General features: G+C 39.9%; 1 protein-coding gene across 5 annotated transcripts; it reads left to right on the plus strand.

The window, feature by feature from the left end:
* Nucleotides 1-9402: 9402 nt before the first annotated feature.
* On the plus strand, nt 9403-19008 carry LOC126620164 (uncharacterized). 5 transcript variants are annotated; one of them, XM_050288655.1, is made up of 8 exons: nt 9403-9477; nt 9662-9803; nt 9887-10008; nt 10550-10616; nt 11447-11515; nt 11837-13275; nt 17866-17932; nt 18763-19008. In XM_050288655.1, the coding sequence occupies exons 6-8, from the start codon at nt 11841-11843 to the stop codon at nt 18767-18769; spliced, it is 1509 nt and encodes a 502-aa protein (XP_050144612.1). In that variant the 5' UTR covers nt 9403-9477; nt 9662-9803; nt 9887-10008; nt 10550-10616; nt 11447-11515; nt 11837-11840; the 3' UTR covers nt 18770-19008. The 5 variants fall into 5 exon arrangements, 3 of the variants coding, with proteins under 3 accessions (XP_050144612.1, XP_050144611.1, XP_050144613.1); XM_050288654.1 differs by lacking the exon at nt 9403-9477 and having other exon boundaries at nt 9501-9803; XR_007622255.1 differs by lacking the exons at nt 9403-9477; nt 11447-11515; nt 11837-13275; nt 17866-17932 and having other exon boundaries at nt 9501-9803.
* Nucleotides 19009-19231: the final 223 nt, after the last annotated feature.

The following is a 19231-nucleotide window of genomic DNA, read 5'->3' on the forward strand; positions in this document are numbered from 1 at the left end:
ACATTATACGGCATGCTAGGTTTCAGAAAACCTATGTTTAACATTATATATGTGTTTTCATAAAACCTGGGGGTTAGTACGTTGATAACTATTTTACTATATATATATATCAACTTCGTCCACTTATGTTTGTTTTGCACCCCCTTCAGGACTTAGAATCAAGGTATACAATCCCGGCATCAAGGCACTTCCGCATCGGCATCTTTGAGTCCTCTTGGTGTGGGACCCATTCTTTTATTCATTCAATTTTATATTATTTCTTTTAGTATTCTAGTTAGTCGTATGTTCTGAACACGTTCCTTAAATGCTTATTCTTTATTCTCTTATATTTATAAGTCTTAGTTATCCTTTATTTTCAGCAATTGCACTCAATAAATGGCTTTCGTCACCCTCAGGTGTCGGTCAGCACGTGCCTATCTTGGTATTCGGGGAAATATCGGGATCGGGGCGTGTCAGATGCTATCACACTAGATTGTAGGTTTGAGAGATAAAGGAAAGCCGAAATCACGAAAAACCTTGCAGATCCAGGTAACCTCAACTACAGCGTGAGCCAGAGACGAATATCCAGCCTTAGTGGAAGATCGAGCCACTATAGGCTGCTTCTTAGCACTCCAGCTTATTAAATTTGATCCAAGAAACACACAAAAGCCACTGGTCGATCTACGATCAAATGTACAACCCGTCCAATCTGCATCAGAAAAGGCTGAGAGATTGAGATTACCTTATTTGAACCAAAGACCATGTGAAACATGCTACCAATGTTTTGGATCGTGAGAGAGGTATACGAATTAGGGTTTGAAGAGGAATTGGGAATCGAAATTTGTATCGACTCAAGAGGAGAAGACGATGCAGACGGAGATGCCATTGAAGATCAAGAGGTATGAGGCGAGATTGAAGATCGAAATACAAGATCAATGAAGAAATTGATCAACTTTCACAGAAAATAGACGATCAGAGAAGAAGAGCGGCAGAGGATTGAAGAAGGCCGTGAGGTGGTTGGCAATGAAACCATATAGAAAACCAAGAACATAGGATTTCTGAATATTCCTCTCTCATTAATTGAATGGATAATTACATCAAATGTAATATATAGCCAAAGCTATTTACAATATTCTTTCTAACAGTCTAAACAAACTTTGTACACATGGCATATTATGATTTGCTATCTATGAAAGAGAACATATGTCATGACTTGGCATTCTCATCTTTAAAAACGAACAATTGGGCAGGACAGTGTTTTACTCGAGTTCGAACTAGTATACTCTACTTGTTCACCTGTGTCTGATTGGGGTGTGATTAGTTCTCCAAGAGGATCGGCCTAAAGCCCATTGTCCGTAATTATAGTAGTTTAGAATAATGTATTGTCAGTATGGTTTACTCCACTAAAATAGATACCAAATGCAACAACAAATAATATAAATGAACAAATTTCAAAAGGCAACGTTAATCAAGTTGAGTTCTTTCTGCAGAATCAATTCATTTCAGGATGATTTGGTACCAAAAAAAATCACACAAATAAACACATTCGAATCAGAACTCATCATCGAAAGCGACGATCCTATATTGTTCCTCTCAAAATCTGCAGGTGCTGAAAAGCTGGCAACCAATTGAGGGACAGTGGAGAAAAAAAAAATCAAAGATTGTAGTTTACTTGTAACATAACTTTCAATGGTCTTTACACAAACAGGGAAACTGTGTTAACACGTTCACATTAAATTCTACAAGTATCCCTCTGATATATGGAAATGATGCTTCAATGAAGAATTGCTCTGGGTGAATTCTTTTCCCCATTTCTTTTTGCTCAATATAAATATTATTAAGGATAATGAAGGACCACCAGACTATCATGAGCATAAGGCACTAGATTAGCACTTAACTTAGTTGTTAAAATGGGTAGAACATTGCTATCTCAAAGTGGCTTACCTTCTCAGTACTGGATTGAAGCATTTCAGACTGCTGTTTATTTGATCAATAGGCTGCCCCCTCAGACTTCTTCTGTTAGTCCTTAGGAATTGTTATTCAAAGCTACTCCAAAGTATCACACCTTGAAGACATTTGGCTGTGCATGTTATCCATGGTTACAACCCTATTCTTCCAGTAAATTGGCCCCAAAGAGTAAGCCTTGTGTTTTCTTGGGATATAGCTTAAACCACAGTGGGTATAGGTGTCTAGATCCTATCATCAATAAGCTTTATATTTCGAGGCATGTGGTGTTTGATGAAACTTCATTTCCTTTCAAACAATCACAGTTTTCACCCTTGCTTCATTCTTCTCCTCCTATTCTTACTACATTTCCTAACCCTATTTCACTCACTATACCTATTCCTAATCCTATCTCTATTTCTCCCTCTTCACCCATCTCTGACACTTCACATATTTCTTCCCCTATCTCAGTACTAGCAACTGCAACCCCAACTAATTCCTTTACTTCACCAATAGCCCAACCTACTGCTTTTATTCCAGTTAACCAACATCCCATGATTACAACAGCCAAATTTGGCATAACAAAGCCCAAAGTTTTTATAGCCACTAAGCACCCTCTTCCATCATCTGTTGACCAACTCACCATCATTCCTTCTACACCTACCACTTATCAACAAGCTTCTAAGAATCCCAATTAGGTGAAAGCAATGGCAGATGCATTTCAAGCTCTCCAAACCACTGGTACTTGGGAATTAGTACTTCTCATCCAAGTTACAATCTAGTTGGCTGCAAATGGGTATTCAAAGTCAAACACAAAGTTGATGGCTCCTTGATTTTTCAGAGACATTTAGCCTAGTAGCTAAACCAACTACCATCAGAATTCTGTTGTCTATTGCTGTGACTTATGATTGGTTTGTGCATCAGTTGGATGTGAGTAATGCTTTTCTGCATGGTTATCTTAAAGAGGATGTATATACGATTCAACCTCCTGGTTTTGGGGATTAGTCTAAACCTCAACACGTTTGTAAACTCAAAAGGTCTCTCTATGGCCTTAAACAAGCTCTAAGAGCTTGGTATGAAGCCTTATACAGTGCCATTATTTCCTTGGGTTTCTCATCCTCATCCTCATCCTCTGATACTAGTCTTTTCATTAAGAAAGATTCTCACATTAGTTTCATATTAGTCTATGTTGATGACATTATCATCAATGGAAGTTCCACTCCAGTATGTCAATCCATTATTTCAAAACTACAATCTCTATTTCCAGTCAAAGACTTGGGTGATATCCACTATTTTCTAGGCATTGAAGTTCACAGGTCTGCCAAAGGATTGTTTCTCAATCAATCCAAATATGCTCTAGATTTACTTAAGAAAACTGAAGCTAAGATTGTTACAGTTATATGTATTGATGCTAACTCAGCATTGGATTAGATATTTTATGGATATATATATATATATATATATATATCCCTTGTAATCTGCAGATAAAGTTAATGAGAATCATTTGTCAACAACCACAATCTTTGCCAATCTCTCTCTCTCTCTCTTAATTCTGTAAACTTATACGAATATTACTATAACCTATGAAGTACTGATTTATTTCTGCATTTCAGAGATTGTCAACAAGGTTGCCTGGACAATGATTATGTTAAGGGAAAAATAGTGGTATGCGATGACGAAACTGGAGATATTGAGGCTCGCAGAGCAGGTGCACTTGGTTCAGTTTTACTTAATTCCCATGGAAAATATTATGATCTTTTTCGAGCTCCCATATTACCGGCAACAATATTGATGAACGAAGATTATGAAGTGGTCAGGTCCTACACGAGTTCCACCAGGTGAAAATTATTTTGGGTACTCATAAGGGAATTGTCCCATGATCATGTCTTAACTGCTCTCGTTCCTTTTTTTTTATAGAGATCCTCAAGCAAATATATTCAAAAGTGAATTCGTAAAAGATCCCGCTGCACCTACTTTTGCTTACTTCTCTGGGCGTGGACCTAATGATATTTTGAACAATATTATTAAGGTACTTATTTCGTCTCACTTTCTGCTATCTGTCTTATTTTGTACATACAGTAATAACAATTGCATTTTGCATTCCTAATGTAATTCAGCCTGATATAACTGCCCCGGGGGTAGAAATTGTTGCTGTATATTCTGCTGTTTCTTCTCCCACACCAAGTTCTGAAGACAAGAGGCGTGTAAAGTACAATATGTTGTTTGGAACCTCTCTATCGTGCCCCCACGCTGCTGCAGCAGCTGCATACGTAAAATCATTCTGATATAACTGGTCTCCTGAAGCTGTCAAGTCATCTCTGATGACTTCTGATATTGTCTTAATAATAGCTACTGAAATTGTATGTTATATAGTTTGGATATTCTAAGATTCGATTCTTTTATTTACTACTTTTTTTTAGCTTCTTTTTCTCTTGTAGCTTGGCCCATGAATAACACCTACAACTTCTAGTGGTGAAATTGCATCTGGACATATCAGTGCCGTATCGGAACCCGATTATACTGGTGAATTTGCTTATGGATCCGGACATATCAATCCAGTACAAGCTGTAAACCCCGGGCTTGTATATGTAGGAGGAAGAGCGATAGAGAAACGTAGGAGAGGGGAGAGGTTTTTAAAACTTGAAAAGACTCCTGATTTCTTATTTCTTTTTTCACACATCAAACTCATAACACTACATGGCTTTTATAGTCACTACAATACATCATCATTTATTTACAATACGTCATCATTTATTTAGCTAATTATGAACTTCTTAATAATTGAAACATCTAGAGAAATCATGATTAACTCTAAAATTCCAAACATCACAACTCTAGAACTTCTATCTTCCTGATTTATGACTCTTTCTTTGTAACTTAAATTTGGTTTAATCTTCCAACATTGCCTCCCTTAAACCAAATTTGCTTTTGATTCCTAGTCCTGCAACATCTCGCTTGAACACTTGTCCACTAAGTGGTTTTGTGAACACGCCTGCCATCTGGTCATCTGTTTTGCAATACTTTAGCTATATAACTCCCTCACTAACAAGCTCCCTTAGGAAATGAAAGTGGATGAAGATGTGCTTTGCTCTCCCATGTAGAACAGGATCTTTTTTAGACTGAAATTGTTGAGCTAGTGTCACAAAGCGAAGTGGTTAGACCCATTTGTTTTATGCATAAGACTATCCAAAAAGCCAAGTAGCCAAATTGTGTGACGTCTTGCAAGAGAGGTAGCTATGTACTCCACTTCCGTTGTAGAGAGGGCAACAATCAATTGCTTCCTCGAACTCCATGAAATCACCCCACTTCCCAGACCAAAGACATAACCTGAAGTGTTTTTGCAATCATCAATACTTCCAGCTAAATCACTGTCCGTATAGCCAATAAGTTTCATTGGAACATTTGCTTCATAAAAAATGCCATAATCGACAGTTCCTTTGATGTATCACAAAATTCTTTTTGTAGCTTCCCAATGATTTGAACGTGGCTTTTCCATAAACCTGCTCACCAGACTTACTACATACATGATGTCTGGTCTTGTGGCCATTAAGTACATCAAATTACCCACCAAACTACGAAACTTGGTGGAGTCGATAAGTCTCATTTCACCATCTTGGCTGAGCATTAGGCCTATAATGCATGGTGCCACTACTGGGTTTGCATTCTCTATCCCAAATTTCTTCAAAACTTCTTTTGCATAACTATCTTGAGAAATGAAAATGCCTTTCTTAGATTGAGAAACTTCAATACCAAGAAAGTGATGCAGCTTGCCTAAATCTGTCATCTCAAATTCTTTCATCATAGAGAGCTTAAAACCATTCAATAACTCCAAATCATTTCCGGTAAAGATAAGATCATCCACATAAAGACTTACGACCATGAAACTTCCTTGTGAAGTGCTTTTGACATAGAGGGTATGTTCATACAGGCACTTCTGAAAACCATGCTTCTCGAAGTATGAATTAATACGGCTGTACCATGCACATGGTGATTGCTTGAGCCCATATAATGCCTTCTTAAGCTTGTAAACTTTATTTACCTCTCCTTTCTTCACGTATCTAGGTGGCTGCTCCAAATAAACTTCTTCTTAAAGGACACCATTCAAGTACGTAGATTTTACATCCATTTGAAAAATTTCCCTATTGTTTTATGTAGCAAGAGAGACGATCAGTCGAATAATGTCAAGTTTGGAAACAAGAGCAAAAACTTTAGTATAGTTTTCACCTTCCTTTTGCTTATAACCCTTTGCAATGAGTCTCGCCTTGTACTTGTTAATGGACCCATCTGCATTTTTCTTTGTCTTATATACCCATTTAACACCAATAGGATTCTTGTGTGCTGGCAGATTTGTGAGCTCCCAAGTCTCATTCTTCTCAATAGCCTTTATTTCTTCATCCATGGCTTGCTTCCATTTTTCCTCTTCACATGCTTCATTTAATGAAATTGGATCCTTTCCAGCAAATAAGGCAAAGAATATAGTATTATCCTCCAAATCTACTTGCTTTGAGGAATCATAAAGATCTCGTATACTTCTGAACTTTCATCGGGGGGAGTCGTCATCACTTGATGTAGCTTTTGGAGATTGAGGAGCAATTTCTGATTGATAAGTATCATCTTCTTCTTGCATAATAGGCAATTTTGTTGGACCATTTTCTTCTTCAAAGAAAGCATTTTCATCAAAGTGGACATCACGGCTGATCAAGAACTTTTTGGTCTTCGGATTGTATAGCTTGTAGGCCTTGCTCCTTTCACTATATGCAATGAAAATGCGTGGTTGAGCTTGTTTCCCAACTCCTTTGGAACATGGGAATAGGCAACACAACAGAAAATCTTCAAATGTTGCACTCTCGGCTTCACTCCATACCATTATTCATGAGGTGTGCAATCCTTCAAACTTTTTGTTGGTGATCTGTTGATTAAATATGCAGCACAAGAAACAGCTTCTGCCCAAAATTCTTGTTGCAATCTTTTCTTCTTGAGGATGCATCTCACCATCTCCATGATTGTCCGATTTTTTCCTTCGCTACTCCATTTTGTTGCGGCGTATATCGGGCAGTCAATTGGTGCTTTATTTCATGATCTCTGCAATATTTTTGAAACTCATTGGAGAGATACTCTCCACCACGATCTATCCTCAAACTCTTGATTGGAAGACTAACAAACTTTTCAACTTCAGCCTTGAAATCTTTAAAGGCTTGAAATGCTTCAGATTTTTCTTTGAGGAAGTAAACCCAAACTTTTCTTGAGAAATCATCAATAAATGTAATGAGATATAGATTACCTCCAAAAGATGCTACTGGCATTGGACCACACAAGTCAGGATGAATAAGTTCCAATGGCTTCTTTGCTTGCCAAGAGAACTCTGAAGGAAATGAACTTCTATGTTGCTTACCAAATTGACAATCTTCACAAACACCATCTACCGGATCAATTTGAGGCTGCCCATGTACCATTCTTTTGTTTGACAACATCTTCAAACTTCCATAATTTAAATGGTCATATCTATCATGCCATAACTTAGAGACTTCTTTTTCAACACTCATAAAGCACGATAGTTTTGTTGTCTGGAGCTTCAAAGGAAACAAGTTATTTGCAGCAAGTCCAAACTTGGCAACAAATTTATCCTTCCTTTTGAGAACACAAAAATCACCACGGAGGCGAATATCAAAACTCTTCCTCAACAGATGACCCATACTTAATAAATTACTCTTCAAACCAGGAACATAATACACTTCAAAAACCTTCTCAATTGTTCCAGATTTTGAAATGAAAGACACCTCACCAATTCCCTCAATTTTATGGGCTCTATCATGACCAATTCTTACTTGACCACAATCGAACTGACAAAAAAAAGGTTTTTGTTACCGCTTGCTAGCTCCGCTATCCAAATACCACACATCATTCATTTGATCTCCATGACATGCAAGCAATAAAGTTTCTTTATAATCACCATCTCCAGAATTGGTTTGATGCATATAACCTGCTCCATATTGTTTTTCATCATCAGCCTTTTTGAATCGACATTCTCTGATCTTGTGCCTAGGTTTGTTGCAGTAGTAGCATTCCAGAGTGCCACGTCTTCTTCCTCTTTGAAAAACACGTCATTTTCCTCGATACGAATTGAAATTTCTTTCACCTTCATTATTAGAATTGCTTGATGAGCCTCGGTCATTGCCATAAGAATTAGTGCCTTTGCCATTCAAATTTCCTCCTTCACCTCGTCCGCCTCTTCCACGTCCGAAGCTTTGTTTAGGGCTAGAAGTTTGATTGCCATTGCCTCCCGTAGTTGTAACTTGAGACTTGAGTGCTTGATTAGGTTGAGTATTAGGAGGATTCCTCAAATTAATTTTGATCTCATGTGCCTCAAATTTTCCTTGCACCTCTTCCATAGAAAAAGTTGAAATATCATTTGACTCTTTGATGGTAGCCACAACATAATCGAATTTTGCGGGTAAGCTACGAAGAATTTTCTCAACAATTCTTGCATCTCAAGAATCTTCCCATTTGAAGCCATTTGATTAACGATAAAGGTAACTCTGATAAAGTAGTCTTTGATTGTCTCATCTTCTTTCATCTCCAACTTTTCAAATTCTTTCCTTAAAGATTGCAGACGAACCTTCTTTACCTTCTCCTTACCTCTGTAGGCATTCTCAATCATATCCCATGTTTGCTTTGCATTTTCAGCTTTCACAACTCTTTCATATACTTGCATCTCAATGGTTTGATAGATGTGGAAAAGTGCCATGCTGTACTTCTTTCGGTTCTCCCTCAAAGTATTCATTTGCGCTTGAGTTAATGCAACTTCGTTATGCGTCTCTTCATAACCTGCTTCAACAATATTCCATAGCTTCAAAGCCTTCAACAACACCTTTATATTATTGCTCCAGTAGTCGTAATTATCACCACCAAATTGAGGAATTAGTGAAGCCAAGTTGTGACCATTTGCATTTGCATTCGCCATATTGACAATACTTCAACATGGCTCTGATACCAATTTGTAGGAGGAAGAGCGATAGAGAAACGTAGGAGAGGGGAGAGGTTTTTAAAACTTGAAAAGACTCTTCTGATTTTTTATTTCTTTTTCACACATCAAACTCATAACACTACATGGCTTTTTAGCCACTACAATACATCATCATTTTTTTACAATACATCATCATTTATTTAGCTAATTATAAGCTTCTTAATAATTGAAACACCTAGAGAAATTGATAGGGGTTTGACCACCTACAAAAGTAGGGATAAAAACACTTAAAATACTTGCAAGAGAACAAGGTTGTTGTAGTAAAAACGGCTCAAGTAAGGTCGTTTTCCGTTGAGATTATTTAAAACAATTTATGAGAAACCCTAATCCTAGTTAACTATTTAAAAACAAAGATTGGAAAATGGTGATTTAATGACCTAAATTAAGAAAAATGAAATTAATTAAAAAGGCTAATTAAAATTTGCAATTTTTAGAGAAAGAAAATGGAAACAATTATTGTCACAGCCCGTCCCAGAGTTACTAAATACCGAGGACGTGAAATTACTAAAACGCCCTTAAACGGGATTAAGGTGCGTAAATTTGGTATTTGTTTTACACTAAGATCCTAAACTAGGGTTAGAATTATATTAGTATGTGTTAATTTAATTTGTGTTTGGACTTAGGGTGGGGTCCTACCCCCTAAATCCCTCCCCAAAACCCGTGGGATGTCTCTCTCTCATCTCCCTTCACTCTCTCTCTCTTTCTTCATTTCAGTATCACTCTCTCTCTCTTACTCTCGAACTCTCTCAAGCTCTCGGACAAACACCAAGAACAATCACAATCCTACACCAACGTCCGATCTAAGATCACCACGACACTCCTTAGGACCTCACGAGCACGGGAATACCAGTTTTAGGTAAGTTCTATTTCGAGAACCCTAGTTTTAAAACACCCCGTGTAATGGCACTGTTCACGAACTTAATTTTGGTTGTGTTTTAGGTTAAACAAAGATCACCACGAGTCTTAGGAAGTTCCAAGGAGGCTCGGAGTGCCTCGTTTGAACAAAATGGACGTCGGGATCGTCGGGTTCGAGTTTGGCCGAAATTGAAGAATTTTGAAAGGTTTGATCTTGTTGTTTTTAGACCTTAAAACCCTTCCAACGTGATAGTACATGTGAAATGCTTCATTTTGGTATAAAATGCGAAGAAATTGGTTGAAAAACGAAGGAGAATAGTGGATTTGAAAATTTTCCAGAAACCGGCGAACAGCCGCCGGCGACCGGCGACTCGCCGGAGAAGACAGGGAATCTTCCGTCAAGTTTGACGGAATATTCCGACGCCGTTAGTTAACTTTAACGGAAACCGTTAGTTTTTAACGGAATATTCCGGGAATATTCCTAACGCCGTTCACTGTAGCCGTCAGTGTGCCTGGCACGTGGCTGCGCGTGGGCCGCGCGTAGGTCCGTGCCACGTCAGGCGCGTGGGGGCGCGTGAGGACTCCAAAAATTATTTTAAAAATTTGGGGATGATCCTGAGGTTGTGTAGGTCACTGTGGTATATTCATATACCCAATTTGAGCATCGTATGAAGAATTTATTACCTAGTTTGGTTTAGGTGCGTTAATTGTGCGTTAAATGATTGTTTTAAGTTATTTCACTTCTAGGTGGAACTTATAACGAGGACGAGCACATCCAGGGGCGTCAAGGGGGTTACGACCCGGCGACATACCAGTGAGTGGGCATTGCTTTCTATATATATATATACCTATATACTCGATTTCCCCAGAAATCAAATTTAAATGAAAAATATATTGAAATGAAATGAAATATGATGTGATTGCCATGCATAGAATGTTATGGATATTATGAACTGTCGTATGATGCATATATGTATGATGGTGCTGTGGACGCACAGGTAAGTATTTAATTACTGTTATGTTGAGGATGATGATATATTGAGCTCATATCCTGCACCATGGTTTAGTGCTTATAGTATTCACCGCATCGCACGCTCGCCTTGGATCCAAGTAGATGCTGGTCGTACAGTCCACGCGGAGTGGGTACGACGGGCCAGTCGTAGAGTGTTAGTGAGATTATGACTGGTGGGTGACCTTAGGTTATTGTATACAGATGATTGATGAGAGAAGCACTAGAGCGAATATTACCATGAGTCGTTCAGACTACATTAGGTGGTTCCGACTTATGTGCAGAAGGCCGGACAGGTCACGCGGAGTGACTCCGGCAGAGAGTGAGATTGATAGATGTTGAGCTCTAGGTTCAATCGTTCAGGGCTATTAGAGGGCCTCCGATTGATTATTTCTTTTACCTGATTATATTATGTTAATGCATTCATACTACACTGTTGAAATTGGCATGGTACATTCTTTATTGAATCTGTTATAAGATTGATGATTGAGACAGTTGAGATATATATGCTATATACTATTTTTCTGGGAAAGTATACAGGTTTTCCAAAAAGGGGTTATAAATGTGGATTTATGAAATGTTTTGGAAAAGCTTTATTTTCGCCCACTCACGTTTTCTGTTTTTCGCCCCTCCAGGTTCTAGTTGATAGTTGAGGCGTTGGTGGCCTACGAGACTGCTTCGGCGTTCTGACAGACTAAATAAATGTAGGATTCACCCGAGGGTGTTGTAAATTAGTTATGTTCCTACTTGACTGCACCTAGATGCTTATGCTCTGTTTATGTGTGTTTAGTACACTCTTATGCACATAGAATGCTCGGTTGTAAATAACTGCAATTAGTGGTTTTCGTTGACTCGTATTTTATTATTAAATCGTTTCCGCTTGCGTTATGGTTACGTCACACTCACGTGACGGCCAGCACGTCCTAGTCTTCGGGTTAGGGTGTGTCAGTTTGGTATCAGAGCATAGGTTGCAGTCCTGTATAACTAATGAGTTCTTCTATTGATTTTGTTATGTTTTCTGTCAGAATTATGCCGCCTCGTAGAGATCCTCGCCGTGCTGCTGAGCCTAATTTCCCCGATATAACTCAGTTAGGGGCAGCAATGGCTCAAGCTTTTCAGGCTAATATCCGTCCTCCTCAGAGAACGCCCGTAGAGACGATGTATAATCTGAAACTGGAAACTTTTGAGGGAAATGAAGGTTATGAAGGGGCAGAAAAGTGGTTGGATCGAATTGAGCAGACCTTTCAAGTGATGCAAAGTCAGGGAAACCTGCCAGCTAATAGATGGGTGGAGACCACCACCTGGTTTTTGGGCCGTGAGCCAGCTGCGTGGTGGATAAATCAGTCGAGGCACATGGCACCTGAAAGGGCAGCCGAATGGGAGGTATTTAAGGAAAATTTTATGAAGAGATTTGTTCCTCCGGAATATATAGATCGCAAGAAACAGGAATTCACCAGTCTGAAGCAGAGGAATATGTCTGCACATGAGTACTACAGGAAGTTTACTGATTTATCCCGTTATGATTCTGATTTAGCGGGTAATCAAGCAGAAATGCTTCGTCGTTTCAAGCTAGGATCTAAGAAGAAGTACAGAACGTTTGCCAATGCACTTCCCTGTGCCGATTATCATGAGTATTTTGAGATTCTGGTCAGGATGGAAGACTCTGATAATCTTCCGGACAGTGAGGATGAAGAGGATAAGGGTAATGGTCAGAAGAAAAATGAGAAAGGTAAAGGTGTTTCCATTCCAGGACCTCGTCAGACGCAGAATTTCAAGAAAAGTGGAATGAGTTCGAGTTCTTCCAGTGGTGGATTTAGTGCCACAGGTCCGAGGAGAGGAGGTGGTAGGTTTGGTAATGGACCTAGATTTTCTGGTCAGAGAGGCTTTGGTGGTACTGGTAGTTCGGGTCCTCCGTTATGTCGCCGTTGTAATTTCCGACATCATGGGGAATGTAGGAGAAGCAGTGGTGCATGCTTTACATGTGGTCAGACAGGACATAGAGCTATGTATTGTCCCCAGAATCAGCAGAGGCCCCAGCAGCCTGTTATGCCAACATCAGCACCGACTCAACAGAACTTTAATTCAGGCAGTTATGGCCAAGGTGGTCGTGGTGGTGCTTATCACTATCAGGGTGATGCTGCTCCTTATGCTCCGGGACAGTATCACTATTCCCAGGATCCTTATTTTCAGAGTGGATATTCTCAGGATCAGGGAGGTTATACTTCATATCCGTCTATGCCAGCTAGCGGATCTCAGTGGTATCAGGGGGGCCAGCCCCAACAGAGCGGAGTTGCTGCTAGTAGTACAGGGTCGTTTAGGCCGCCTGCCCAGACAGGTCAAGGACGTACTCATCAGGGACGAGGTAACCAGAGTGGCAGAGGTCGTGGAGGACGACAGTCAGCTCAGGGACGTGTTAACCACATATCGCTACAAGATGCTCAGAACCATCCAGACTTGATTATGGGTACGTTGAATGTTCTTGGTCATTTTGCTAAAGTCTTGATTGATTGTGGTGCTACACACTCTGTGATTTCTCATACATTTGCTCAAATAACGCAACCTCATCCTTCACCTCTAGGGTTTGATTTAGAGTTTGCTATGCCTAGAGGGGATAAATGTTATGTTGATAGTTTTTACTCTGGGTGTCCAGTGATGGTAGATAATGTCATTATGCCTGCTAATCTTATCCCATTAGACATCGTGGATTTTGATGTGATTTTAGGGGCGGATTGGTTGCATTATAATCGCGCCCATATAGATTGTTACGGGAAATCAGTTACTTTTCTTCGTCCTGGACTACCTGAGGTTACTTTTGTGGGTGAAAGAAGTGGGGTGAGGCATGGTGTTATTTCCGCCATAAGGGCGAAGAAATTGTTATCCAAGGGTTGTCAGGGATACTTGGCACATGTGGTTTTGAATGATGTTGATTCCGGTAGTGTGGAGGAAGTCGGAGTAGTCAGACACTATCCTGATGTATTTCCAGATGATTTACCTGGGTTGCCTCCAGATAGAGATGTGGAATTTTCGATTGATTTGCTTCCAAGTACGAACCCTATCTCTTTGGCTCCTTATAGAATGGCACCAGCGGAATTAAGAGAGTTGAAAATTCAATTGCAAGAGTTAATTGATAAAGGTTTCATTCAGCCTAGTTCTTCACCTTGGGGAGCTCCAGTGTTGTTTGTAAGAAAAAAAGATGGAACTTTGAGATTGTGCATTGATTACAGGCAATTGAATCGGGTGACGATTAAAAACCGTTATCCCTTGCCTCGTATAGATGATTTGTTTGATCAGCTCAAAGGTGCCTGTGTGTTTTCTAAGATCGATTTGAGGTCTGGGTATTATCAATTAAAGATTAAAGATGAGGATGTTCATAAAACAGCTTTCAGGACTCGTTATGGGCATTATGAGTTTTTGGTGATGCCATTTGGATTAACGAACGCTCCTGCAGCTTTCATGAGATTGATGAATGAAGTATTCCAGGAATATCTTGACAAGTTTGTTATTGTTTTTATTGATGACATCCTGGTATATTCTAAGTCGAAATCAGACCATATTCGACATCTTAACTTGGTGTTAAGGAAATTGAGGGAACACCGATTATATGCCAAATTTAGTAAATGTGAATTTTGGCTGGATCAAGTGGCATTTTGGGACATGTGGTATCAGCTCAGGGAATTCAAGTGGATCCTCAAAAGATAGCAGCAGTGGAAAATTGGGAACAACCTCGAACGGTCACTGAGGTGCGGAGTTTTCTTGGTTTGGCAGGTTATTATAGACGGTTTGTTCAAGACTTTTCTATGATTGCCTTGCCATTAACGAAGTTAACCAGGAAGGATGTTAAGTTTGAGTGGGATGAAAGTTGTGAGCAAAGTTTCCAACAGTTGAAGTATTGCCTTACTCATGCACCTGTGTTAGTACTTCCTGATGATAATGGTAACTTCGAGATCTATAGTGATGCTTCTTTGAATGGTTTGGGTTGTGTTTTGATGCAGCATAGTAGAGTGATTGCCTATGCTTCTAGGCAGTTGAAGACTCATGAAAGAAACTATCCGACTCACGATCTTGAGTTGGCAGCTATTGTGTTTGCTTTGAAGATTTGGAGACACTATCTCTATGGCGAGAAATGTAAGATCTTTACCGATCATAAAAGCCTTCAGTACCTTTTCACTCAGCATGATCTTAATCTTCGTCAGAGAAGATGGTTGGAATTGTTAAGTGATTATGATTGCACGATTGAGTACCATCCGGGTCGTGCAAATGTGGTAGCTGATGCTCTGAGTAGGAAGCCTCAAGGGCGACTTAATGCTTTGTATACCAGTCGTGTTCCTCTTCTGGCAGAGTTGAGATCTACTGGAGTAGAATTAGAATGGGAAGAGCAAAGTGAAGCTTTTCTTGCCAATTTTCAAGTCAAGCCAATTTTAATTGATCGGGTGCTTGCAGCTCAATCGTTGGATGAAGAAATTCAAGAATTGATCAATTTAAGAAACGAAGGGAAGAAGAAAGATCTCAAGATCCGAGGATCAGATGGTATGCTTATGCAAGAGAACAGGATGTATGTGCCTAATAATGAGGAACTGAAGAAAGAAATCTTGGATGAAGCACATTGTTCGGCTTATGCTATGCACCCAGGAGGAACTAAAATGTATCATACCATTCGACCATTCTACTATTGGCCGGGTATGAAGAGAGAGATTGCGGAGTATGTGAGTAGGTGTATTGTCTGCCAGCAGGTTAAGGCTGAAAGAAAGAAGCCGTTTGGGAGATTGCAACCACTTCCCGTTCCCCAGTGGAAATGGGAGAATATAACGATGGATTTTGTGTATAAGTTGCCACGTACACAAAATGGTTTTGATGGCATTTGGGTGGTTGTAGATCGACTTACCAAATCAGCACATTTTATTCCAGTAAGGGAGAAGTACTCTTTAAATAAGTTGGCTCAGTTATTCATATCGAAGGTTGTAAAGTATCATGGTGTCCCAGTGAATATTATTTCTGATCGAGATCCAAGATTTACTTCTAAGTTTTGGATAGCTTTTCAAGAAGCTTTGGGTACTAGATTGCTTTACAGTACAGCTTATCATCCACAGACAGATGGTCAGTCAGAGAGAACTATTCAGACACTCGAGGATATGTTGAGATCCTCTGTGATGCAATTTGGTGATTCTTGGCATGATCGTTTGGATTTGATGGAGTTTGCCTATAATAATAGTTTTCATTCGAGTATTGGAATGTCTCCATTTGAAGCACTTTATGGTAAAGCTTGCCGTACGCCATTATGTTGGTCAGAGGTTGGTGAAAGAATACTTGAAGGGCCAGAGATTGTGGATGAGACTACTCAGAATATTCAGGTAATTAAATCTAACCTGAAAGTGGCCCAGGATAGACAAAAGAGCCTAGCGGATCGACATACCACGGACAGAATGTATAATGTGGGCGACTATGTTTTTCTGAAATTATCGCCTTGGAGAGGTGTGGTTCGCTTTGGAAAGAAAGGAAAGCTAAGCCCCAGGTACATTGGACCTTATGAGATCACTGAGAGGATTGGTGAAGTTGCTTACAGGTTGGAGCTACCTCCAGAGTTGTCTAAGGTACATAATGTGTTCCATGTCTCGATGCTTCGGCATTATGTGTCAAATCCTTCACATGTGATTCCTCCTCAACCATTGGAAATTAATCCGGACTTGACGTACGATGAGGAACCAGTGACTATACTGGATTGGAAAGATAAGACCTTGAGGAATAAGACCGTGAGCTTGGTGAAAGTATTGTGGAGAAACCATTCAGCTGAAGAAGCTACTTGGGAGACAGAAGATCGGATGAGAGATATGTATCCGAGGTTATTCTATGACTTTTGATGTTCTGGTTAGTGATTGGAATTTCGGGGACGAAATTCTATAAGGAGGGGAGATTGTCACAGCCCGTCCCAGAGTTACTAAATACCGAGGACGTGAAATTACTAAAACGCCCTTAAACGGGATTAAGGTGCGTAAATTTGGTATTTGTTTTACACTAAGATCCTAAACTAGGGTTAGAATTATATTAGTATGTGTTAATTTAATTTGTGTTTGGACTTAGGGTGGGGTCCTACCCCCTAAATCCCTCCCCAAAACCCGTGGGATGTCTCTCTCTCATCTCCCTTCACTCTCTCTCTCTTTCTTCATTTCAGTATCACTCTCTCTCTCTTACTCTCGAACTCTCTCAAGCTCTCGGACAAACACCAAGAACAATCACAATCCTACACCAACGTCCGATCTAAGATCACCACGACACTCCTTAGGACCTCACGAGCACGGGAATACCAGTTTTAGGTAAGTTCTATTTCGAGAACCCTAGTTTTAAAACACCCCGTGTAATGGCACTGTTCACGAACTTAATTTTGGTTGTGTTTTAGGTTAAACAAAGATCACCACGAGTCTTAGGAAGTTCCAAGGAGGCTCGGAGTGCCTCGTTTGAACAAAATGGACGTCGGGATCGTCGGGTTCGAGTTTGGCCGAAATTGAAGAATTTTGAAAGGTTTGATCTTGTTGTTTTTAGACCTTAAAACCCTTCCAACGTGATAGTACATGTGAAATGCTTCATTTTGGTATAAAATGCGAAGAAATTGGTTGAAAAACGAAGGAGAATAGTGGATTTGAAAATTTTCCAGAAACCGGCGAACAGCCGCCGGCGACCGGCGACTCGCCGGAGAAGACAGGGAATCTTCCGTCAAGTTTGACGGAATATTCCGACGCCGTTAGTTAACTTTAACGGAAACCGTTAGTTTTTAACGGAATATTCCGGGAATATTCCTAACGCCGTTCACTGTAGCCGTCAGTGTGCCTGGCACGTGGCTGCGCGTGGGCCGCGCGTAGGTCCGTGCCACGTCAGGCGCGTGGGGGCGCGTGAGGACTCCAAAAATTATTTTAAAAATTTGGGGATGATCCTGAGGTTGTGTAGGTCACTGTGGTATATTCATATACCCAATTTGAGCATCGTATGAAGAATTTATTACCTAGTTTGGTTTAGGTGCGTTAATTGTGCGTTAAATGATTGTTTTAAGTTATTTCACTTCTAGGTGGAACTTATAACGAGGACGAGCACATCCAGGGGCGTCAAGGGGGTTACGACCCGGCGACATACCAGTGAGTGGGCATTGCTTTCTATATATATATATACCTATATACTCGATTTCCCCAGAAATCAAATTTAAATGAAAAATATATTGAAATGAAATGAAATATGATGTGATTGCCATGCATAGAATGTTATGGATATTATGAACTGTCGTATGATGCATATATGTATGATGGTGCTGTGGACGCACAGGTAAGTATTTAATTACTGTTATGTTGAGGATGATGATATATTGAGCTCATATCCTGCACCATGGTTTAGTGCTTATAGTATTCACCGCATCGCACGCTCGCCTTGGATCCAAGTAGATGCTGGTCGTACAGTCCACGCGGAGTGGGTACGACGGGCCAGTCGTAGAGTGTTAGTGAGATTATGACTGGTGGGTGACCTTAGGTTATTGTATACAGATGATTGATGAGAGAAGCACTAGAGCGAATATTACCATGAGTCGTTCAGACTACATTAGGTGGTTCCGACTTATGTGCAGAAGGCCGGACAGGTCACGCGGAGTGACTCCGGCAGAGAGTGAGATTGATAGATGTTGAGCTCTAGGTTCAATCGTTCAGGGCTATTAGAGGGCCTCCGATTGATTATTTCTTTTACCTGATTATATTATGTTAATGCATTCATACTACACTGTTGAAATTGGCATGGTACATTCTTTATTGAATCTGTTATAAGATTGATGATTGAGACAGTTGAGATATATATGCTATATACTATTTTTCTGGGAAAGTATACAGGTTTTCCAAAAAGGGGTTATAAATGTGGATTTATGAAATGTTTTGGAAAAGCTTTATTTTCGCCCACTCACGTTTTCTGTTTTTCGCCCCTCCAGGTTCTAGTTGATAGTTGAGGCGTTGGTGGCCTACGAGACTGCTTCGGCGTTCTGACAGACTAAATAAATGTAGGATTCACCCGAGGGTGTTGTAAATTAGTTATGTTCCTACTTGACTGCACCTAGATGCTTATGCTCTGTTTATGTGTGTTTAGTACACTCTTATGCACATAGAATGCTCGGTTGTAAATAACTGCAATTAGTGGTTTTCGTTGACTCGTATTTTATTATTAAATCGTTTCCGCTTGCGTTATGGTTACGTCACACTCACGTGACGGCCAGCACGTCCTAGTCTTCGGGTTAGGGTGTGTCAATTATTTTAAGATTTCAAAATGAGAAAATACTAGGGTTCCGCCGTCACCATAACAATCCTACGTAGTTCTTCTAATTTCTTATGAATTACACATGCATTTTTTGAAGGTTAGGTTTTCTAAAGTATGCCTTACTTGGAACCCCCAACATAGAACAT

The sequence above is a fragment of the Malus sylvestris genome, chromosome 4 (genome assembly GCF_916048215.2).
Source record: "Malus sylvestris chromosome 4, drMalSylv7.2, whole genome shotgun sequence".
Classification (NCBI taxonomy): domain Eukaryota; kingdom Viridiplantae; phylum Streptophyta; class Magnoliopsida; order Rosales; family Rosaceae; genus Malus; species Malus sylvestris.